The 25,557-nt window shown below is 38.9% G+C and overlaps 1 protein-coding gene across 2 annotated transcripts in view; it reads right to left on the bottom strand.

Annotated features, from left to right (window-relative positions):
• The window catches only part of tmem63c (transmembrane protein 63C), a 91,850-nt gene that overhangs the window by 29,417 nt on the left and 36,876 nt on the right, over nucleotides 1–25,557 (bottom strand). The window contains exons 2-14 of one of the 2 annotated variants that reach the window (XM_061895316.1): nucleotides 18,102–18,327; nucleotides 15,661–15,740; nucleotides 11,085–11,172; nucleotides 8,088–8,120; nucleotides 7,169–7,206; nucleotides 6,370–6,512; nucleotides 3,476–3,527; nucleotides 3,278–3,386; nucleotides 1,571–1,644; nucleotides 1,257–1,337; nucleotides 1,066–1,186; nucleotides 805–938; nucleotides 589–711 (exon numbers count right to left, since the gene is read on the bottom strand). In XM_061895316.1, the coding sequence (XP_061751300.1) occupies nucleotides 589–711; nucleotides 805–938; nucleotides 1,066–1,186; nucleotides 1,257–1,337; nucleotides 1,571–1,644; nucleotides 3,278–3,386; nucleotides 3,476–3,527; nucleotides 6,370–6,512; nucleotides 7,169–7,206; nucleotides 8,088–8,120; nucleotides 11,085–11,172; nucleotides 15,661–15,740; nucleotides 18,102–18,311 (1,286 nt within the window). In that variant the 5' untranslated portion in view covers nucleotides 18,312–18,327. The remainder of the gene's footprint in view (nucleotides 1–588; nucleotides 712–804; nucleotides 939–1,065; nucleotides 1,187–1,256; nucleotides 1,338–1,570; nucleotides 1,645–3,277; nucleotides 3,387–3,475; nucleotides 3,528–6,369; nucleotides 6,513–7,168; nucleotides 7,207–8,087; nucleotides 8,121–11,084; nucleotides 11,173–15,660; nucleotides 15,741–18,101; nucleotides 18,328–25,557) is intronic. The other variant, XM_061895318.1, reaches the window with a different exon arrangement.

Genomic DNA, 25,557 nt, shown 5'->3' with positions numbered 1-25,557 from the left:
AGGGTGAACCCCGCCTTCCGCCTGTGTGCAGCTGGGATAGGCTCCAGAACCCCCGGGACTCCGTATGGGACAAGCGGTAGAAAATGGATGGATGGATAGATTGCGGTAGTGGAAAACTACATACTGATCTGTTTGTAATATATTGGTAATTGGGGACGGCGTGGCGCAGTGAGAGAGTGGCCGTGTGCAACCCGAGGGGCCCTGGTTCAAATCCCACCTTATACCAACCTCGTCACGTCCGTTGTGTCCTGAGCAAGACACTTCACCCTTGCTCCTGATGGGTGCTGGTTGGCGCCTTGCATGGCAGCTCCCTCCATCAGTGTGTGAATGTGTGTGTGAATGGGTAAATGTGGAAGTAGTGTCAAAGCGCTTTGAGTACCTTGAAGGTAGAAAAGCGCTATACAAGTACAACCCATTTATCATTTATTTATTTAATCTTGCTCAGCTTCTACAAAATATTTCAGTGCTGTGCCATTAATATCTACGTGAAGTAAGAATGTGTTTTTGTATTGTATGCTATTAGTTTGTGGGTTGGTGTGTGGGTAAATAAGTATTAATTTTGGTACTGTACTCGATGTTAACACTGACCAGATGATGTCACTGGGAGCAGGTGCGTAGCTAATGCCCCACTTGAGCGACTGGACAACAGTGGTGATGCTGGACTGCTGGGGTTGGCGGCGACAGCGCACTCGACTGTAGTCCTTTACAATTCTTGACACACAACAAGAACTTCTGCAATGAAGCTTTACAGTATCATCGCAAAGCAAATATACAGAATGACTTCCTGGTGTCATTTTGACTCACACAGCAGTCATCCTCTCATCGCGGAAGGTCACAAAGGCGATGCCCAGCCTCTTCATAGAGATGCGGTTCTTCTCAGCATTGAACTCATCCGTCCACTTTTCCTCTAACTCACTGTAGTATTGTTCTGCATCCACCTGCCATCAAAGTAAGAATACTTGCTGCACCATTAACTAACAGGGGGGAGACGATACACTACATAGGAGCTGCGGCGCCACCCGGTGGATATTTCTAGTCAGTGCACCACAAACAAGCAGTCTTTACCTTCTCAAATCCACACAGGTCACAGCAGAATATCTGTGTACAAGGATGAGTCTTGATCATAAACTTTCCATCCTTTTGGGATTTTGTGGCAAAATACAGCCGGCCTTTCATGGCCTTGCGCCTGTAAAACCCAGAAATCATAAATGTTAATAATTTGGATAGGATATAGTAAATGTAAAGCTTATCTTTACCTCTCTAAGTCCAGTCTTATCAGTTTGTTGACATCGAAGCAGAAGCGGATATCAGTGACGGTGCAGCTGGGATAGGCCTCACTAGTCAACAAAGGAGGAAAAGGAGAATTATCCATCCATCCATTTTCTAACGCTTATGGGGTGACGGGGGGTGCTGGAGCCTATTCCAGCTGTACACGAGCGGTAGGTGGGGTTCACCCTGTGGACAAATCGCCTCCTCATCGCAGGGCCAACACAGATAAACAGACAACATTCACACTCACATTCATTGGAATTGTGAAAAGTTGTAAAGTACATCAGACTTATCAACGTACTGTAAGTGTTTTGTAATCAATCCTGGGTCTGAGATTTCTCGAGGTATGGACGTGATCATCAGTGTTCTTGCTACCTGAAATATACAATACAAATAATTTGAGACTTTTGCATTAGGAACATTTTTTTTCCCCTAGTTTGGCTGTGATTCGTTATCAGTTTTCTCATTTTGATCCTGCTTTATGGTCCATGTTTTGACAATGTCTTACTTGTCTTATTAATAATGTATGAACTCCAAAATAAGAAGACTCCTCTTTATCAAGGACTGTTTTTAGAAATATTTTTGAATGACAAAACTAAAGTGAAAAAAAAGACAAAATGTATGTATATTTTTTTAAAAGCGTATTTAGTATCAGTGAAATAATAGCTGATAACTTATGTGACTCACACAAGTCTCTGTATCACAATCACATTTTTTCATCTGGTGTGTGAGTGATAGGAAGACAAGCTCTGACTTGCCTGGGGAGAAACCTATACTCCAACAAAACTAAGACTTGCTGTTATTATTATTATTTTTTTTTTTTAAAAACTTTTTTCAAGGGAAAACAAGACCACATTATATTCAAGTCCAAATGTTAGGACTATTCAACTAAATTGTTCTGATAACAGAACACTAAGGACATTCCTATTTTATAACTAGCATCCTCTGTAGTGTACATTAGTTGTTTGGTCTATTTCTTTTGTCAGAAATTCATATCTTTGAAAAAACAGCCCTGTTATGCACTGCAGTGGACTCCGGCTTTTAGGAGGTTATAATGTCAAGGCAAGGATCTGCCAATGTGTTTACACAGGTCCAAGTTCCTTTATACAAAAGGAACCATCTAGTCTTTTCAGCATTTTTGATTTGCTGCAAAGTTTTGAACTGAACCGAGGGGCTAGTCTGGTAGATTTGGCATGTGGGGTGCCAGTTAATTTAAAAGGAAACCCCTATAGAAATTTTGAGTTAAAATCGAGAAAATGTTTGGGATGTACGTTTTAAGGGACTCTAGACTCGGTTGATATGATCAACAACCCACTATACTATAGCTTACTCATTTAGGCCCCGTCATCCCTAGTGGGACATAAGGCCAGTCAGTATAATACGTCTCTCCTCCTGGCCGTTGCGGACAAGGTGTTGTGTGTGACCCAAGTGGGACTTCGATCTTTCAGTTCGGAGGCAAAGGTTCTCTGCCATGTGGCCTTCGGGCCTACCGGGTTTCTGCCTTCCCGTCAGTGTCCATCCAAAGGTAGTCTTGGGGTATCCGCTGTTGGTCCATCTCATGCGTCGGTATCTGATCTCGTTTACCAAGCTTCTGCTACTGGATGTTTTCGTATATTCAAGCAATCACTACTTGTTTGTATGAGCAGGACTGGCATGACAAAATAATGTGACTGAACATTTACTAAGTGCTACGCCATGAAATCATTGCTGATCATGTGTATATCTTCCTGAGAACCAGAATCCTCTGTAGTGGAAATAGTCTATTTCTTTAGTCAGAGTTACACATTTTGGAAGAACAACTATTCCTCGTATGCAAAAGACAAATGTCCACTGCAAAGAACGCTTATTCATGGGAGGATAAACATTTATTTTGGCGCCATCTCAAACAAGTTTTGAGTTTTGTTTATAGAAAAGTGTTAATATCATGCAACAATACAATGTCTGACAATATATGAATGCCTGACTCTCAGCATTCCTACAGGAATAACTCAAGTGATGGGTGACTGACCTTCTCATCTTCTCGGTACTGCAGCCGTATCGAGTGGTGAGCCATACATAGGAATGTGATGAGGAAGTAAACTAATGCAAATATGGCATGCAGCCACAGGAAGCTGTCCCTGTGCAGCCGAAAAAACACCAACAGTCCTGACAATCCATTTTATGGCTTACATAACATTGGATGTCAAGCGAGCCGTGTTGGACTTACTGTGCACTAACATTAGCCAGTGTTGTTCTTCCAAAGTTCTCAGGACTGTCTCCTGTAAAAATAATAAAACATGACAGAGGGAAACATTTTTAATTGGACATAAAGGAAACCTCCTCATTTGAGTGAGGCCACTTTTACTATTTTTAAGAGACTTTGGTGAGAAACCCCAGCTTCTCTGTGACATTTCACACACCGTTTAGACATCGCTCACACTTACGCCTGACTCTTAATTTGGGCAGCCTTTGTTTGCTGTTGCTATGGCAGTGTGTCAAATACTGTTTATTTAATGACTAGGGTGGCACACTGTAAGATGACGGTCAACAGTAATAAAGTGGTTCTGTGGACCGCCCAGCTCTGTCCGGACCCCAAAATGGACACGGTCCTCCATCCTAATATAGAAAGGCTTGCTCAACACTTCCAATTAAATAAACACACTACTGCCAAAATGTGTTTCTGCTGCTATATAGCAACTTGGGTTCCTAACCTTTTGGAGCCTGCATGTGTATGTTAACAGGAATAACAAATACATTTCAATTTCTACAGTTCCAAAGTTTCTTATTGTTTTACCAATGGCAGGGATTCAGTAGGAACTGCTGAGTCGCGTTCATGACAACTGTTGTCGTTCATTTGCGAGCCATTCTCATTTGTGCATCTTATAGGGGTGTCAAACTAATTTTCATCATGGGCCACTTTGCACTTAACGGGCCACTTGAAACTGCAAAACCATGTAAATGTATAATTGCCACATGATGTTAATACCCATTTGCCCCTTTCATTTGATTATTAACATATTGTATGCCAACAAACTGATGGAGACATTGCTTTCCAATAACAAATCAAGGTGACAAGCAGCTATTAAAGTTCAGCAATTGTATATCATATATTTGATTAAAAAAGATGACAAAGGCTTCAAATAACTTTTTGCATTAAAAAAGAAGTGCAGTTGCATGCAGTACAATTTCTTTTTACAATGCGTTATTGACACACTATAAGTTTTTTGATGCCGCATAAAATAATGTGGACTTGACTTTGACATCTGTAAAATTGAATTATTATGTATAAGTTATCCAGCTTCAGGGGTTCAATTAGGACAAATACACCAATTAAAGGTTCTGGAAGCTTTTGCAGATCATTTTTTGATTAGCTCGAGAAGCAGTATTTTACATTATTCTTTTTACTGTTTTTTTTTTTATTACAAGGCACATTTGAAATCCTTTCATTTTCTCAAAAATCCACAGTGCGCCTTATAACCCGGTGAGCCTAATGTATATATTAATTCTGGTTGTTCTTACCGACCTTAAACCAATTTTATATGATTCATGGTGTAATGATAAGTATGACCAGTAGATGGCAGTCACATATAAGAGATATGTGTGGACTGCAGATTGACGCCTGTTCAATAAATGCTGCTAGCCAGTACAGGTAAGCAAGCAAGACCAAAACTTTGACGTTTAATTGAGAATATAGAACATGGCGCTCAAAAATCTGTCAAAATGTTTAGTATAACTTTGGTAAACTACGAAGCCCAACCACTTGATGGATTATCAGAGCATTACAGCTAACATAGACCGATGTACTGTGCTTCAACTTACATCTATTAATATGGGGTTTGTATAAGAACCCCAAAATGACACCAATTAGTAGACATATCTACCGTTTTGTTTAGCCCTATTATGCAATACCAAATTTCCTTACCTATTGGTACCTGTTGTTGTGAATATGAGATCTGCATAAATCCGGAAAATTTGCGTATATACGCCATTGTAGTCCGCGCCTTAAACAATTATCGCCTTCTTTTTCTCAATCTTCTTACTGTGGGGCATTCATCCTCCACTGTTGCCATTTCTAATACAAAGTAAGTGTGTAGTTCAGACTTAATCTGTCGGTGAGTTCGTTATGGAAGCGCTAAAAACTACAAGAGATGATAGGGAGAAGACGCTATCAAAGTGGAGCCACGTAAATAAAACCGTCCATGAAATGCCGCATCCTGAAGAGACAGTCAAAAAGTGTCTTGAAGATGGTCTATAAATCATTATCCATTTTGCCCAAAAAACAGCATTACATGTTACGTAGACTACAAGGAACTGTTTAAAAAAAAATCATAATTAAAACCCCTTTAATGTGCTTTATAATCCGGTGCACCTTTTGTATGAAAATAGACCCCAACAAACCTGTTAATTGACAGTGCGGGTTATAGTACTGTGCCCCTCATGGTTGGAAAAAATACAGAAACTATTTTTCATATTTTATGAGATACTTTACTAAATTTTGGCGTTATAACATCTGTAAACTATAATCATCAAAATGAGTAAAAAATACATCTTTGAAATATTTCACTTAATCTGCAGTGAGGACCAATTTGGTTAATATGAGTACATTTTAAAAGGACATTTTTTAATAGTTTTTTTGTTGTTTTGTTTTTACCTAAATCTGTGATGTTTTCTATCTGACTCTGACGTTTGAAACAGAATTTGACAACCAAAAAACTGATACGTCAGTTTTAGATCCGCAGCATTGGATGAATTGGCTTTTTATTTAGAGCAGCAGGGATGTGCAATTCTTTACAATGAACTAATAGAGACTGTTGCACTTGACAACATATTAAATTCAACATATATAAATGATTGAAGGATCACCCGGTTTGCAGTCAGTAGTTCTATATAATATGTACCATATTTCTATTAGACTGTGATCTTCCTGCTGTTATTGTTGAGGTGATTTTTTTCCATTTGTATTTTATATTTTTTTCGTAAATGTATTTTTAACCTGCTGTCACTTTGACATTGCCCAGGGACAAAATATGAAACTCAGCTTGTAGCTATATCTGGTCTGTTCAATAAATGTATTTTGCAATTTACCTATCAAATAAAACATTAATTAATTTCAAGAAATACCCAAGAGATTCCCGGAAAGGTTGATAGGCAGGATCACGGCCAGTGACAGCAGGCACACCACGGTCATGAGCAGGATGATATGGCGCTGAAAGGACAGGTATGTAACGGAGTCAATGCCGCATTTGCTACGGATCTCCTCGTCCCTGCAGAAAGAAAGCAACAACTGTGACAACTGTGGCGCCATTTGAAAAAAGTCCTTAACAAATGAAAGGTTGCAAACGATGAAAAGATGCGCCAAATAACAATTAGCTTTTAATAATACATAATTGAATACAGGGCTGGTCTACTCCCACTTGACCTTATAATAATAAAGTGGTGCCACCACTACTTTGGTGTCAGGGGTTGTGGTGACCGGACAGGAAGTTGAGTAATGTAGAATAGAATATAAAAAGAAGGGGAAGAAGAGGGATAGAGGTGCACGCTGGTCTCACAGCAGCCCACACACATGAAAAACTTGCAGGGTGGCTTTATAGTTTTCCCAGGGATCCCAGAGTTGGCCACTGGCACGAGAGCTAAAAAAAGGCAGCCAAACCCCACCATAGCACTATGGAAACCAATGGACACCGGGGAAATAGCTTTTTACAACCCTGAATCTGTTATGTCAGTCAGAGTCCAGCAAAGTGCAAATATTCAGTGGGGAACCACGGCACCAGTGGTTGCGTGAGGCCAGACGTGTTTGTTTTCCCTTGTAAATGAGAGAGAACATGACTTTAGATTTTAGGGTGACATCAGCTTTGAGGACTGAGGGTTTGTACAAAGATGGAGGAAAGGACAAAACGGATTTCAAAGGTTAACTTACTTCATATGGAAAACAGATTTCAGCCATGAGCAAAAACCCTGCAACATATAAAAAGTTATAATGTTAAAGTACCAATGATTGTCACACACATACTAGGTGTGGTGAGATTTGTCCTCTACATTTCACCCATCCCCTTGTTCACCCCCTGGGAATCATTTTTGGTGATTTAACCCCCGATTCCAACCCTTGATGCTGAGTGCCAAGCAGGGATAAAAGCACAAAGCCGTTTTAAACAATACTTACTGTTTGCTATACTTTTATTTATTTGTTGTGGCCTCATAAACACAATATAATAGGACCGTTATGACAACTCTGTACAGTAGATGGCTCTGTAATTCTGCTTGGATCACACAACTCATATGTACCTCCTCCTGATCGACTGTAATAAAGGTTTGCGGGCATTATCACAAGCATCTTTTTGAGTCATTCTTGTCAGTTACAGGTTCTAAATTGCTGTCAAAGGGTCCTAACTTGCCAGATTGTATCCTCAGCCATCTACTTTCCAGGTGAAAGGCATTATTTATGATCTACATTAAACTTACGGGGAGCAGGAAAGCGAGGAAAGAGCACTCGATGATGTAAACGCAAGGACACACGGTAGTGATCATGGCGCCGCTATAAATTTGTGTCCGTTAGCGCCTGTAAGAACAATATCACTAATACTTGGTTAATATTGAAGTCACAAAATGTAAACAGAGTATTGTTGGTACTTTTTGAAAGGTTATTTATTGTATTTTGTAAACTGACTTTTATTTACGTTTATTTGAAAGATAGAATGCATACCAAAAAAATCCTGTTGTAATGATTGTGAATGATAGGCAACATTTCCAAAAAAGTGCTGTTCCCCCTTAAGTTAGCAAAATAAGGAGTGCAGTCCATTTAGTGTGTCTGTCTTCATGAATATGCAGAATATACCTACATGTATATGTTGATCATCAGAACGGCCACGATACTGGGAGGAGAAGATGCAAACATAATTATTCAGTATCCAGGCTGAAACAGCCCTCTGACGCTATTTTGCATCTTTATGCAGCATGTGTGAAAAGTATGTGAAAATTGACGCAATTACACACGGCTGTCAGTGAGAGAGGAGGTGTTCAGAGAATCCTCCATCCATATGTGTGTGTCTACTTAACATACATACCCTGTTTCCATATGAGTTGGAAAATTGTGTTAGATGTAAATATAAACGGAATACAATGATTTGCAAATTATTTTCAACCCATATTCAGTTGAATATGCTACAAAGACAACATATTTGATGTTGAAACTGATAAACATTTTTTTTTCTGCAAATAATCATTAACTTTAGAATTTGATGCCAGCAACACGTGACAAAGAAGTTGGGAAAGGTGGCAAAAAATACTGATAAAGTTGAGGAATGCTCATCAAACACTTATTTGGAACATTCAACAGGTGTGCAGGCTGATTGGGAACAGGTGGGTGCCATGATTGGGTATAAAAGTAGCTTCCATTAAATGCTAAGTAATTCACAAACAAGGATGGGGCGAGGGTCACCACTTTGTAAGCAAATTGTCGAACAGCTTTAGAACAACATTTCTCAACAAGCCATTGCAAGGAATTTAGGGATTTTACCATCTACAGTCCGTAAAATCATCAAAAAGTTCAGAGAATCTGGAGAAATCACTGCACGTAAGCGATAATATTACGGAACTTTGATCCCTCAGGTGGTACTGCATCAAAAACCGATGCAGGATATCACCAAATGGGCTCAGGAACACTTCATAAAACCACTGTCAGTAACTACAGTTGGTCGCTACATCTGTAAGTGCAAGTTAAAACTCTACTATGCAAAGCAAAACCCATTTATCAACAACACCCAGAAACACCGCTGGCTTCGCTGGGCCTGATGCAAAGTGGAAAAGTGTTTTGTGGTCTGACGAGTCCATATTTCAAATTATATTAGGAAACTATGGATGTGGTGTCCTCCGGAACAAAGAGAAAACTAACCATCCGGATTGTTATAGGCGCAAAGTTCGAAAGCCAGCATCTGTGATGGTATGGGGGTGTATTAGCGCCCAAGGTGTGGGTAATTTACACATCTGTGAAGGCACCATTAATCCTGAATGGTCCATACAGGTTTTGGAGAAACATATGTTGTCATCCAAGCAACGTTATCATGGACGACCCTGTTTATTTCAGCAAGACAATGCCAAGCCACGTGTTATAACAGCGTGGCTTCGTAGTAAAAGAGTGCGGGTACTTTCCTGGCCCGCCTGCAGTCCAGACCTGTCCCCCATCGAAAATGTGTGGCGCATTATGAAGCGTAAAATACGACAGCGGAGACCCCGGACTGTTGAATGACTGAAGCTCTACATAAAACAAGAATGGGAAAGAATGCCACCTTCAAAACTTTACCAATTAGTTTCCTCAGTTCCCAAACGTTTAATTGAGTGTTGTTATAAGAAAATGTGATGTAACACAGTGGTGAACATGCCCTTTCCCAACTACTCTGGCACGTGTTGCGGCCATGAAATTCAAAGTTAATTGATATTTGCAAAATGACAAAGTTTATGAGTTTGAACATCAAATATCTTGTGTTTGTAGTGCATTTAATTGAATATGGGTTGAAAAGAATTTGAAAATCATAGTATTCCATTTATATTTACATCTAACACAATTTCCCAACACATACGGAAATGTGGTTTGTATATAGACTGTCAAAAATACAAATATTAGGACTTAAGGGGCTGATTACAACAAATTCAATTGATGCATTTTGGTGTCTGCTGGCGTTTTTTTTGATGATGTTTGTTTTTTCATGTATAAGAAATATTCTTAATATATCTCCTACATGAAAAAAAAAAATCAATATGAATTTTCTTGTGCCAGGGCAAGCTCGCAGTTAGTGCCATGAGTGCACCTTCAACATGGTAAAAAAAGTGGGGTCCATTGTAGATGCACTGCAGGACTGCATCAAAATTCCAATAAAAAATAGTCCATGTCTGCTGCAGTGGTTAGTGTGTGTGCCTCACAATAAAGATCCTGGGTTTGTTCCCCGGGTTTCGGGGTCTTTCTGTGTGGAGTTTTCATGTTTTTTGCCACTGCGTGGGTTTCCTCCGGGTTCTCCGGCGTCTTCCCACCTCTAAAGACATGCACCTGGGGATAGGTTGATAGGCAACACTAAATTGGCCCGAGTGTGTGAATGTGAGTGTGAATGTTATCTGTCTATCTGTGTTGGCCCTGTGATGATGTGGGGACTTGTCCAGGGTGTACCCTGTCGTCTGCCTGAACGCAGATGGGATAGGCTCCAGCACGCCTGCGACCCCGAGAGGGACAAGCGGTAGAAAACGGATGGATGGATGGATCGGTGTCTGCTGCATGTTTCAAACAGTAGTAAATGCCACAAGAGTATAGTAACATGAATGTGCAGTAAATGGGTGTGTCCATGGTGAAAGCTGCGTACCACATGCATGCAAGACTATAATTTAAATAAGGCTGTCTGCACCAGTTATCAATTGCTCGCTCAGCCCTGGTATATTACAAGCACAACATGCTCACTAATAGTACACACAATTTTATAGTTTGAACACGCTGTTTGCTGCGTGGTATTTGGATCTTAGTGGATCAGTGTTGTTACAACTTAGTGGCGACATTCTTTGATTATTCAGAACTCCCGAGATTTGTATTTTCATAAAAGTGACTTGCTACAAACAGTGACTTTGTCTGGTCTTGTTGTACATTTTTGAGGACTTGGGAGATGTAATGTATCACAGCAGGTACATGTGTAATGGTCACTATGCAGATTGTGTAAATTAGATGACAACAAATTTACCACCTACAACTGAGATTTCAGTCCAGTGGGAAACATCGATACTGCATTTCTTACGTGTACAAATGATACCTAGGCCACGAGGCCGTGATATTTGAAAATGTTACCACTGTCAAAACTCACCATGTCCTTTGTCTCTGAGTCCGAAGGGCTGGACTCCGACGGAGACTTCTCTTTCTCACTTGGTTCTCCATAGAACAGAGACGTAAGGCTAAAATGTACAGACAACCAACAAACAAAATAAAAGCAGACACGTCATTCCTGAGGTTTGAATACAAGTATACAGTAAATTCCCTTTCCTATTCAAGCCATTGTAGGTATTTCTCTGTAGGCACCCTAAAATAGGCAACACAACTATTTCAACTAGTCCTGAAATAGACGGCGTAATGCTGAAAGTTGCTACTGGATGAATGCTCGATAAAAAAAAAAATCAAATGAGGGTAATCCATCTCAACATACTGTATCATAGCAAACCCTGGACCATAAAAATTGTGCAGCTAATTGGATAAAGTAATGGGCTATGAGCATCATAGACAATTATATTTAAACAATCTGAGTCAATTGGCTCCTTCCCCTTGTAAAAACGTTTTCGATAACTTCAACAAACAATGACTGAAAACACTGCAATCTGTATGCTGGACCTGTAAGTGGTGCAATCATGAATGTTTTTTGTTTGTATAGACAAATAAGTTTGGGGTATACATGTGATCAGTAATGCCACTACAGTGATACCTCAACTTAAGAGTGTTTTAAAATAAGAGCTATCTCTCAACTAATTGTTATGCTTTAAGTTGCAAGCAAATGGGTTACCAACATCCATGTAGCAAATGTCACAATAAACCCAGTAAGATTCAGCCAAAACATCTGGGGCTTCATATATTAAGACTTGGGTATATTTCCTACTACATAATTATATTCTCAAAAATTCAGATTAACAGTATTTAAGCGTGTGCACGCATTAATCCACGCACATATCTTTTGTACATCCCAATCAATGTGGAATTAAGCACACATGATGGAGTGGATAGACACTCCCTGTCTACGTACCCCATTAGAATACGCAAATAATATTTAAATCAGCCATGCACCTAATATCTCACACTCTGCACAACTAGAAAACACAAGGATAATGAGCATAACAGCGAAAATGGAAGCAATTCACCAACAAGAAGTTGGAGGTGCTTCTCGCTGAAGTGAGGCTCACACCAAAATATACTCTAGCAAGCTGCCCTGTGGTGTTCCCAGCGAACGAAAGAGGATTGAGTGGGGTAAAGTGTGCGAGGCTGTCAAAGCTGTGGAGTCCAAGAACCGCATGCAGAAACAAATAAGAAATAAGTGGTACTACATCAGGAAGAATATGAAGAAGAAGATGGGTGAGGCCAAAACAGACAAGGGGACTGGAGATAAAGTAGTGTTCACCCCGTTTAGAAAGATACAGTAGTTGCTGCATAATACGTAAAACTTTGGAAAAGGTGGATAACTCTTGATTACCCCTAATATAAATATAATGTATGTAATTTACAACAAAATGTGTTCCTACAGTAGCCGGCTCAGTCAAATTAGTTCTGTGTGAAAATTATTTAACATTTGGTTTAAAATACTTTAAATTTAAACATTCCTGCATATCAAAAACTCGACAGACTGAAACATGTTTGATTACTCAATTTATTATAACGATACCAAAGAGATATTTGTGGTAGCTGCCAGGTGACATAAAGTCGGGCCATTTCTCCACCATCTCTGGTGGCTTTGTGCCGCAACCACTAGTTGCTGCAGCTGTTTACCCGACTGGCCAAGCACATGTGCTGGAGTCACAGGAACACATTGTGACAGAAAATAGGTGGCAAAATGATCACCTAGATAAATGAACAGACCTCTTCACAAATATGAATATGAAGCATTAAATTCCTTGGCCAAAAAGTAAATGTTGTACATTGTTCAAATCAAATTTTGGCAAAACCTGAATGACCACATCTGTGTGTCGCTTAAGTATCCACAGCATGTAGAATGGAGTGTACGCCAGCCATGAAGTTGGCGTGAGGCACCGCACATTTCCACATTTAGTTCACTTTTAATACATCTCAATTTTGCTGCAAAAAAGGGCGTACACCAGGTTTAATACATGAGGCTTCTGGTCTTACTTCGGTCAAGAGTTGATAAATGGGACGGCGTGGCGCAGTGGGAGAGTGGCCGTGCTCAACCCGAGGGTACCTGGTTCAATCCCCACCTAGTGCCAACCTCGTCCTGTCTGTTGAGTCCTTGAGCAAGACCCTTCACCCTTTCTCCTGATGGGTGCTGGTTAGCGCCTTGCATGGCAGCTCCCTCCATCAGTGTGTGAATGTGTGTGTGAATGGGTGAATGTGGAAGGAGTGTCAAAGCAATTTGAGTACCTTGAAGGTAGAAAAGCGCTATACAAGTACAACCCACAACCCATAGATAGATATATAGATAGATAGATAGATAGATAGATAGATAGATAGATAGATAGATAGATAGATAGATGGATGGATAGATAGATAGATTGATGGATTGATACTACTTTATTGATTCCTTCAGGAAAATTAAAAAGTAGCTGGAGATTGACATAATTTATTGTTTTTCAACCATTTGACATATGTGAGTGTGAAGGACAGTGCTGAGAGAAAGTAGTGGATGATCTTTATTGAATTATATAAATAAATAATAATTTAAAAAACTATTGTGTAGTCCAATTGGCGAAGCGATATAAGTATGTCACTACTACCATACTGAAGCAAGTGAAGTCTTACACCAGCCATGGATGTTAAAATAATATCAAAATGGCAGACATTTATCCATCAAAATATGGATGGTTTGTTTGACGGACAAGGAGCTGAAGGGACGGACTGTAGAAGTCCACTCTCCAAGGTAAATGCTGCACATTATCATTGCATTACTTCATAAAACTACTGTAGTTGTTTGTACAACAGTCTATTGTATTGTTTTCCATACAATTGTACGATCTTAATGTTTGTTTTTCATTTTTAAGGGCATGTTACCTGTAAAATATATGCTGTTTTGGGGGGCATTGATGTCAAGGCATTTCAATGGGAGACGTTGATTTGAGATACAGGTTTTTTGAGTTAAACGTTTGTTAGTTAAGGTACTACTGTATTTTAAAAAACTTCTACTTCCGAACCGTGTTTTCAAATATTTGCGATAAGGCATAAAACCGCTCTAGGTCACACAGTTTTGATATATTTTCAGTTGAAACGGACTTACGTAAATTATTTTTAAAATGTTGCCTATCATTTCTAATCCTAATGTAAGACAATAAGTCATAGGTCTCTCTTTTTTATGCATTCTAATTTGTAATATCTGGCAAGTACGAGGTGGCTAACAATGCAGCTATTCGGAGTCAATAAAGCTCTCTAAAAAACATCCACAAACCACCACCAACAGTAATAATAATAATAATAATAATGATAATAATAATAATAATAATAATATATTTTTTTGTATCACACTCTCTACTTGAACAACAAATATCAAAGTGCCAACAATACTCCATTTACATGTTGTGACTTGCATATCCACCAAATATTAGCAATATTGTTCTTATAAATGGTAAATGGATTATATTTGTATAGCACTTTTCTACCTTTTTTTAAGGAACTCAAAGCGCTTTGACACTATTTCCACATTCACCCATTCACACACTGATGGCGGGAGCTGCCATGCAAGGCGCCAACCAGGACCCATCAGGAGCAAGGGTGAAGTGTCTTGCTCAAGGACACAACGGACGAGACTAGGATGGTATAAGGTGGGGATTGAACCAGGAACCCTCAGATTGCTGGCAGAGCCACTCTCCAATCCGAGCCACGCCGTCCCCATATATAAGCACTAAGCCCAAGGAACTACTTATAGTGGCACTGTACTCACAGAAAGGTAAGGCTTATGCACCTATTTACTTACCGAGCCAGTGAGCTGCTCCATCGCCTCTTGGTTGTTAGACATTTATTCTTGATTATAAATCAAGCCTCTCACTTGTATAGTAGAAGGTTGTGGCCATAAACCGATAAGTTAGTTAACTTTGACATTCAACTTGGACCCGGAGATCTCGGAAACACAAAAAGATGCACGTTTCTGCCCACTTCTTTTTTTTATAAATTTTTTTCCCTGCATGAAGATTATTATTAATTCCTCATAAAAGGTAGCTATAAACATCCCATCAGTCGGCATCGCACAAAGAGCATATTTTGTACAGTAAGTAATTGTTTTATTATGTTAGTATTTTTTATTTAGAACTTAGCAATAGTTCTACTTGCTGGATTTGCTAATCACTCATCTTCTAACATTTGTAGCACATCCTCCAATTATTGTGACACCATATGCATAAAATGATCAAACATGTAGTTATTACATGTTATTAAGAATGTGCCTGTTACTATATTTCATATATACCTACAGTATGTACATAATACACTGGTGGTGCTTTTTAGAAGTTTTTTTTTAAAGCGCTTTAGAGGTGGAGTAGAGCAAATGGTAATACCCTCCATTGTTAACTGACTGGATTGTCTTTTATAGTATATTGATCACATGTAATTCTCTATAGACTCAGCAGGGGGAGCTACAGGCTGCAGTATAAGTGCTTCCACTGGGGGACTATTCCTTCATCTTTGTTGCCAAGGCTCACCAAAAAGCAGCTCTATCACATTTGTTAACAATGACATGAATTCACCTATCGTTGTCCATCAACAGAGCCAGACGACCATAATCCCAAGATGCCTTCCTCAGACAGGAGAAGATGAGCAAAAGGAACTGTGAACCACACAAGACATGCACAATTCATTACACAAACACGTTAGTAAACAATCACATTGAGCATTGTTTTGTGTTAATTATCCCTGATGATGTTGCAGTGTAATTTGTCCCAATGACAGGTGTGCAGTAAAAGACATCCAACCTAAAACAAATGTCACCATGAACTATTCTATTTACAGAAATGTGTCTAGAGCAGTGGTTCTCAACCTTTTTTCAGTGATGTACCCCCTGTGAATTTGTTTTTAATTCAAGTACCCCCTAATCAGAGCAAGGCATTTTTGGTTGAAAAAAAGAGATAAAGAGGTAAAATACAGCACTATATCATCAGTTTCTGATTTATTAAATTGTATAACAGTGCAAAATATTGCTCTTTTGTAGTGGTCTTACTTGAACTATTTGGAAAAAAAGATATACAAATAACTGAAAACTTGTTGAAAAATAAACAAGTGATTCAATTATAAATAAAGATTTCTACACATAGAAGTAATCATCAACTTAAAGTGCCCTCTTTGGGGATTGTAATAGAGATCCATCTGGATTCATCAACTTGATTCTAAACATTTCCTCACAAAAAATTCAATCTTTAACATCAATATTTATGGAACATAAAATCTAGCTGTCAACACTGAATGTTGCATTGTTGCATTTCTTTTCATAGTTTATGAACTTACATTCATATTTTGTTTAAGTATTATTCAATAAATATATTTATAAAGGATTTTTGAATTGTTGCTATTTTTAGAATATTTTTGAAAAATCTCAAGTACCCCTTGGCATACCTTTAAGTACCCCCAGGCGTACGCGTATCCCCATTTGAGAACCACTGGTCTAGAGTGTCCGCCCTGAGATCGGTAGGTCGTGAGTTCAAACCCCGGATGAGTCATACCAAAGACTATAAAAATGGGACCAATTACCTCCCTGCTTGGCACTCAGCATTAAGGGTTGGAATTGGGGGTTAAATCACCAAAAATACTTCCTGGGCGCGGCACCGCTGCTGCCCACTGCTCCCCTCACCTCCCAGCGGGTGATCAAGGGTGATTGGTTAAATGCAGAGAATAATTTCGCGACAACTAGTGTGTGTGACAATCATTGGTACTTTAAATTTAACTTACAGCATAGTACTTATTTTATTGCGTGACATCTTCTTCTGTTTGAGTAATGTGTTTAGTTGTTGTGGAAACGACCAGGCAGGTAATTGTGCACACGCAAACACATGGAATGTACTCGTAAGGAGAAATTCGGTCAATAGCAAAAAACTATTCTGCCGGAGAAAATTGCCACCCACAAAAATAGGATTCGATTAAAAATTAGAATTCCTCAGTCACATAATAAATCAGGGATTAACCTGAATAGATTTTGGCTGTTGAGTTGAGAGGACTTTTAGTCTGGTGGGTAGTGAACACATCCCTGCTAATAGGGGAAAAGTGCCTGTAATTGATGAATGATTTATCATTCACATAAATAAGCAATCAGAGCAACCTTGAGTAATCATAAGCATTTACATTTGCAAACTTTTTACATAAGCCCTCCATTTTCTTTTGTCTTCACAGCCAATGTGTCTATGTTGTTTTATTAGACTTTGTCTTGATGTGTAGGCACGCACTCCCTCAATGTCTCAGATGAGTTACTCTTGTGTGATGATGGAATTGATGCAGAGGCGTGCTCCCGCCACCTCGGGGTGCGTTGGTGGTGGGGGGGCATGCTTTGACTCATGCTTGTCATTAAGAGACAGTGCTCAAGCCTCTGTGTTGCCTTGACAACCAGTCAGTGATGAAATGGGCCAATTAAAACGATGAGGTGGCAGATCGAGAGCGATATCAGAGCAGAATGGAGCCTGACAGCGGAAGTCAGTTCGCTGACAGCTGAAAGCCGAAGCCTATTATCATCTGCCAAACTAGAGGAAAACATCTGCCTGTGCGTTTGTAAACATAATTTTCTCTAGGAGACAAAGCAGTTTAAGATGCGGCATTCAGAACATTTGTTTTTCTGCCTGTACATTGAAATGTTAAAGGTTTTTACTGAGCTTTGCAGGAGAATACTAAAATAGCGTGTGATTGTAATTTAAATATGTGTGGAGTTTGCATGTTCTCCCCGTGACTGCGTGGGTTCCCTCCGGGTACTCCGGCTTCCTCCCACTTCCAAACACATGCACCTGGGAATAGGTTGATTGGCAACACTTTAGTTGGCCCTAGTGTGTGAATGTTGTCTGTCTATCTGTGTTGGCCCTGCGATGAGGTGGCGCCTTGTCCAGGGTGTAAACCGCCTTCCGTCTGAATGCAGCTGACATAGGCTCCAGCACCTCCCGCGACCCTGAACAGGACAAGCGGTAGAAAAATGGATGGATGGATGGATACTCACCATCCACATGACCACATTGATGGCCAAGACAGTGGGCACCCCGCCAAAGGGCAGACCCTGTAGTACACTGCTGCTGGAGTGTGAGAGGTAGCATCTCTCAGCCGTGCTGTTGTCATCCCCATGTGAGTCCCAGAGGCCCAGTATGCTCAGCTCTAATGGCCTCCCTTCCACAGGGGGCGCTGTGGACACGAATAGTGCAGGGTCAGCCATCAGCACTGGACCATACCTAAAGATAGAGAGCACAGATAGTACTACTTTTTAAATGTTATATTTAGGGATGTGGAATAATGACAAACTGCGGGAAGATTCCTGATGTTAGTTTTACTTTTTCTTATTTTAATTATCATAAAACAGAGACTGACCATGGCATGTTAAAAAACTTACTAAATCTGCAGATTTTGTAATTGCTTGCTAACTTATGATAACATGCATACAAGACACATTAACATTAAGAAAAAATGGTTAAATACTTTTTGAGCACATTCAACAATACCGTGACAGTGTTATGAAATGTCTTTATTGTTACATAGCTGATTACATTATGTCTGAATACTTAATGTCAGGATTTAGAGGTGAAAGTTAAGCTAACATGTCCGCTAACAGGTCAAATGTAATGCTGTGATGATAGTACAGTAATTGTAAAGGATATAAGCTGTCTCTTGGCTAATTGTTATGCTGTCGGTCGCTCGCAAAAATTCGGGTTACGAGCTTCCTCACCACTACTTGGTTTAACGGATGTCCCAGTGAACCCCGTGGGAAATTTGATCAAAACATCCGGTCTCTCACTCACTACCATTGGACAGACAAAGAAAGTGAGTGTGCAGAATAGTGCTGAGAAGGAGCAGAAGATATTCATTGAATTTAAGTTAGAAATCATCAAAAAACACGACTTGATGCTTACAATGTTGTCTCTCACCGCACACATAACTAACAAAAATGGAGGAGGAGTAGCTGTGTATGTGATGAAGAACCTGAACTACAAAGTGGTGAAAAACATGTAATTTGCTATAGATAATATCTTAGAATTTATTACAATTAAAATGTGTCAGGAAAAAAGCAAAAACATATTCATCAGTTGTATATACAAATCACCAAAGTCAAGTATAGAAACATTTGAAGAATGGATCAAGGCAACTTACATGGACAATGGTAAAAAAAAAAATGTTCTTATGCGGTGACTTTAATATTGATTTATTGAACCCTAACAAGCAAAAGTCTACAATGTAGAGCATCAGTTTATATCCTAAAATCACAAAGCCAAGCAGAATCACAGGACACTGTGCCACGCTTATTGATAATATTTTTAACAATGATTTTGATAATAACACTACAAGTGGTCTACTAATAACCGATGTTATTAGTAGACCAGTTTTTACAATATATGCTGGAAACTGCAAAAAGAACATGGAAGACAAAAGGACATTTTGAAGACAGTGCACAAAGAAGAGGATGATTGCTTTCAAAATTGAGCTACAAAAGCAAGATTGGGACAATGTGTACAATGAAAAAGAGGTTGATGAAGCATATGAACATTTCTTAAACAAGTTCATAATACTTTACAACAGACATTGTCCATGGAGACAACTCAGTAGTAAGCAGAGAAAGAATAATCAACCATGGATGACAAAAGGATTAAAAAATGCTTGTAAGAAGAAGATTACACTATACAGAACATTTATAGCACAAAGAACTACAGAGGCAGAAGTTAAGTACAAAAATTATAAAAACAAGTAAACATCATACTACGATCAACATTTTCTTGGATAAAAAAAGAAAGTAAAATAATATAAAACAATTACATAAAAAATAATAATTAATGATAACCGATTGTAGCTGAGATAGGCGCCAGCGCCCCCCGCGACCCCGAAAGGGAATAAGCGGTAGAAAATGGATGGATGGATGGATGGATAATGTTAGTGGACCGGCGGCACACACAATCGTGTGTTTCAGGGACTGTATCCCTTGCAGACTGTGCTATATATGTTGAGGGAACCAGAATTTTGGTAGCTGAAAGAAACAACCCTTTTTTGTGTGTGGGTGTGGGTGAGTATGAATGGGAGAGGGAGGTTTTTTCTGGGGGGGGGTTGATGCACTAATTGAAAGTGTATCTTGTATATTTTTATGTTGATTTAATTAAAAAAAAAACATACCACGATCATGTAGAAAAGAATATTACAGTGAATTATTGGACAGGAACAAACATAATATGAGAGCAACATGGGGCATTCTCAATAGCATTACCCCCAATACTTCTTAGACGGAAATAAACATAATGACAACATAAAAAGAAGTAGTTGAAAGCTTTAGTAATTACTTTGTAAATATTGGACCTAAAGTGGAAGAAAGGATTACAGACACAGTTTCAATTGAGGACTATAATGATACCATAGAGTGAAATTCCAACTCCATGTTCCTCAGTAATGTGACACAGGAGAAAATAGTTACAATCGTGAAAAAATTTCAATCTAAGACTTCAACTGATTGTAATGGAATTGATACGGAGACGATAAAAAAGGTTACTGAAGGGATCTCAGGACCATTAATGTATATTAGTAACCTATCATTTCAAACAGGTACATTTCCAAGCAAAATGAAAATAGCTAAAGTTGCACAAATTTATAAGACTGGAGACAAACATCTATTTACAAATTATAGACCTGTTTATTTACTTCCACAATTTTCTAAAATCATTGAAAAACTGTTCAATAACAGATTAGAGAGTTTCATAAATAAAAATAGAATACTCAAAGAGAACCAATATGGATACAGAGCTAATGTTTTAACTTCGATGGCTTTAATTGAAATTACGGAAGAAATTACCAATGCAATAGATAGAAAAAAAATGTGCGGCAGCAGTGTTTATGGATCTAACTAAAGCATTTGACACAATTAATCACAATATTTTAATCAAAAAACTAGAACGATATGGCATCAAAGGGTTAGTCTTAAACTGGATAAGAAGTTATCTAACAAACAGGAAACAGTACGTGAAACTAGGCGAACACACTTTTACAACGCTAAATATATCCTGTGGTGTACTTCAAGGATCAATACTAGGACCTAAATTACTCAATCTCTATATAAATGATATTTGTAAAGTTACAGAAGATTTAAAGTTAGTATTATTTGCGGATAATACTAACTTTAATTGAAATTGCATACCGTGACGTATGTAAGAAGATGCGCTTGTTTTAAGTCTCTGTGAGAAGGAGAGACAAGAAAGAGTGAGAACCAGTTTGAAAAATGGTTTGACAAAAACAGACTATCATTGAATCTCAGTAAAACTAAAATAATGCTATTTGGTAAGAGTATAAAAGAAAGTCAAACACAAATACAAATAGACGGAATAGAAATTGAAAGACATAAAGTAGCAAGAAACACGTCAATAATGAATAAAGCTAAATATGTTCTAGACCAAAAATCACTTCATATTCTTTACTGCTCACTAGTGTTACCATATCTGAGTCACTGTGTACAAATATGGGGAAATAATTACAAAAGTACACTTCATTCATTAACAGTGTTACAAAAAAGATCAGTTAGAATAATACATAATGTTGGATATAGAGAACATACAAATCCTGTATTTATTGAATCAAAGATACTGAAATTCTACGACATAGTGAATTTGCAAACAGCTAAAATTTTACACAAAGCAAACTATGACCTGCTTCCTAAGAATATACAACAATTCTTCTCAACAAAAGAGTTGAAATATAATCTTAGAGAAAAATGTAACTTAGAACATTTGTACGCATGTACAACACTTAAGACCTTCAGTATATCAGTATGTGGAATTAAATTATGGAATAGATTAAGCAAAGCAATCAAACAATGTACTAATATGATCCACTTCAAGAAACTCTTCAAACTTAAAGTGTTTACAAAGTACAAAAAAGAAGAACAATGATAAACAGTCTGAACTTATTCACCCATTCATTCTTTCATTCTCAAAATAATCTTACTTTTCTCATTTTATGGAATAAAACTTACTTCACCAATTATTTATTTATTTATTTATTTCTATTGTGATTACTTATGGAGTATATTGTGAATACATTGAGAACAGGAAGTGAACAAAAGTTTTAGCTACAGTTATGTAAAAGAAAAGGGGTCGGATTAAATAAGTTCTGCTTCTTCCTACTCCTTTACGAACATGTTGAAAAGAGAAACTGGAAATTGTGATGTATCATGTTGTATGCTTGCATGTTCGGAATAAACTCAAAGTCAACTCAACACATACACCCTTTTTTCTTGCCTTCTTCACACTCAACCAAGAACCATTCAGAAATTATCCTGTGTACATTAACGTCAGTCGGAAATGATACACCTCTTTTCAAAAAATGCTTTGTGGAGAGCCTCAACAAAGAGGCTGAAGACCCCTTATGCTCGACCATAATTGCACCCAGATTCTAAGTTTTTACTTTCCATATTGTACTTCCAATTTCCAGGGTTCTTTTAAAGGTCCCCCGATTAAAAATGGACTATTAATGAGATCCATGCAGTAATAATCCTCTGGAGCTAGTTCATAACCACCAAACAAAAGGTAAATCTCTCATCTCCCTCATTTGTCTACTTAGCTGTTCAGTGACGGAGTTTTGAAGCAATGAGTCTTTAAAGGCCTACTGAAATGAGATTTTCTTATTCAAACGGAGATAGCAGGTCCATTCTATGTGTCATACTTGATCATTTCGCGATATTGCCATATTTTTGCTGAAAGGATTTAGTAGAGAACATCCACGATAAAGTTCGCAACTGGAGAAAAGCCCTGCCTCTACCAGAAGTCGCAGACGATGACGTCACATGGTCAAAACTGAGCTGATAATAATTTTGGAGTTCCTAGGTGATATGCTTTACATTAGTGTATGCGATATTGTAATTTGTTCCGTAAGTAAGCTGTTACGCGCATGGCAGGACCTTGCAACTACCACATAACCACGTAGATACAACAGAAAAACCTAGTATCTCAAGGGACCAATCGGAGCTTGTTTGTCAGTCGCCTTATTGTCTTTAATGAGACATTTGCACGAATGGGGGTCGACGGTCAACCTGATTATGTGATATTATGGCACGAGGGGATATTTGGAAGATTGGCCCAGGACGTTGCAAGCACCTTCATTAAATGTATTGTTCTTGATTCTTCCCCTTGCATACTCTTTTGGGCAGATAACTGTGGAGGTCAAAATAAAAACTGGACGCTGTACAAGGCTCTTGCCTAATGTGCAAACGCAGAATGGGGCCCACCCGAGATTGTAATAAAATATCTGGAGAAAGGGCACATGTTCATGAGAGCAGATTCAATCCATGGCTCAAAATGAAAGAAAATGAAAGCTCAAGAAAACATCTATACTTTTGATGACTTTGTAAATCTTTGTAAGACAGCATCAAGATAGATTGGTTTTTCTTTGTTTTCTCAAAATCAGCTAGAAGTGAGTTATTAGGTTTTGCCTTTGGACGGGAGATATGTTAACGGTGATTTTAATGGGAGCCTCCAACAAAAACAGCCATTCAGACCGAGAAAACGACAAATTCCCCATTAATTTGAGAGAGGAGGAAAGAAAAGTGTTTGAGGATATTGATAGCGACGGCCTCGAAAAAAAAAAAAAAAGTTAAAAAAAAAAAAACGCGATTGTAATCGCGTTGCATTGAGACGGATTCATATGTTTTTAGAGACATTTAGTAGGATAATTCTGGGAAATCCCTTATCTTTCTATTGTGTTGCTAGTGTTTTAGTGAGCTTAACAGTACCTGATAGTCGGAAGTGTACGTCCACGGCTGGGTGTTGACGCGCAGTGTCCAGCTTCATGGACGGCCCAAGCTTAGCTTTTCTCCGGTAAGAGGCGACTTTTAAACCACAATTTTCTCACCGAAACCTGCTGGTTGACATTCGGTTGGGATCCATGTTCGCTGTGATCCATAGTAAAGTTTCACCTCCGTGAATTTTAAACAAAGAATCGCCGTGTGTTTGTGTGGCTAAAGGCTAAAGCTTCCCAACTCCATCTTTCTACTTTGACTTCTCCAATATTAATTGAACAAATTGCAAAAGATTCAGCAACACAGATGTCCAAAATACTGTGTAATTATGTTGTTAAAGCAGACGACTTTTAGCTGTGTGTGTACGCAGCGTTCATATTCATAACAGCCCGTGACGTCACACGTACAATCAATCAAATAACATTATTTAGCTCATTCACGTAAGAGACTAGACGTATACGATTTCATCGGATTTAGCAATTAGGAGTGAAAGATTGTTTGGTAAACGTATAGCATGTTCTTTATGTTATAGTTATTTGAATGACTCTTACCATAATATGTTACGTCAACATACCAGGCACCTTCTCCGTTGGTTATTTATGTGTCATATAACGTGCACTTATTCAGCCTGTTGTTCACTATTCTTTATTTATTTTAAATTGCCTTTCAAATGTCTGTTGTTGGTGTTGGGTTTTATCAAAAAAATTTCCCCCAAAAAATGCGACTTATACTCCAGTGCGACGTATATATGGTTTTTTCCTTTTTTACTATGCATTTTCGTCAGGTGCGACTTATACTCGGGAGCGACTTATACTCCTAAAAATACGGTACTGTATATGTACATGCACGCACACACACGCACGCACGCACGCAAGCACGCACGCACACACACACACACACACACACACACACACACACACACACACACACACACACACAACACACACACACACACACACACACACACACACACACACACACAACTTTCAGTTTAGTGTATTTAAATTGACAATGTAAACATCCAGTGCAAAACACAATATTGTTCGGTTTAGTGCAGAGATGTTAAACTCATATTAGCTCAGGTGCCACAGGGAGGAAAATATATTCCCAAGTGGGCCGGACTGCTAAAATCCTGGCATAACTTCAAAATAAATGATATCATAATTTGTCGTTGTTTATACTTTCTGAATAAATTATGTGATCATTTTCATCAATCAAATTGGTAGAAGAGTTTTAAAATGCTCCCATTGGTGTTAATTTTAATATCCATCCATCCATCCATCCATCTTCTTCCGCTTATCCGAGGTCGGGTCGCGGGGGCAACAGCCTAAGCAGGGAAACCCAGACTTCCCTCTCCCCAGCCACTTCGTCTAGCTCTTCCCGGGGGATCCCGATGCGTTCCCAGGCCAGTCTTCCCAACGTGTCCTGGGTCTTCCCCGTGGCGTCCTACCGGTTGGACGTGCCCCAAACACCTCCCTGGGGAGGCGTTCGGGTGGAACCCTGACCAGATGCCCGAACCACCTCATCTGGCTCCTCTCGATGTGAAGGAGCAGCGGCTTTATTTTGAGTTCCTCCCGGATGGCAGAGCTACTCACCCTATCTCTAGGGGAGAGCCCCGCCACACGGCGGAGGAAACTAATTTCGGCCGCTTGTACCTGTGATCTTGTCCTTTTGGTCATGACCCAAAGCTCATGACCATAGG

This window comes from Nerophis ophidion, linkage group LG03, assembly GCF_033978795.1.
Source record: "Nerophis ophidion isolate RoL-2023_Sa linkage group LG03, RoL_Noph_v1.0, whole genome shotgun sequence".
In the NCBI taxonomy this organism is placed as follows: domain Eukaryota; kingdom Metazoa; phylum Chordata; class Actinopteri; order Syngnathiformes; family Syngnathidae; genus Nerophis; species Nerophis ophidion.
This window is presented reverse-complemented; position numbering and strand designations above follow the sequence as displayed.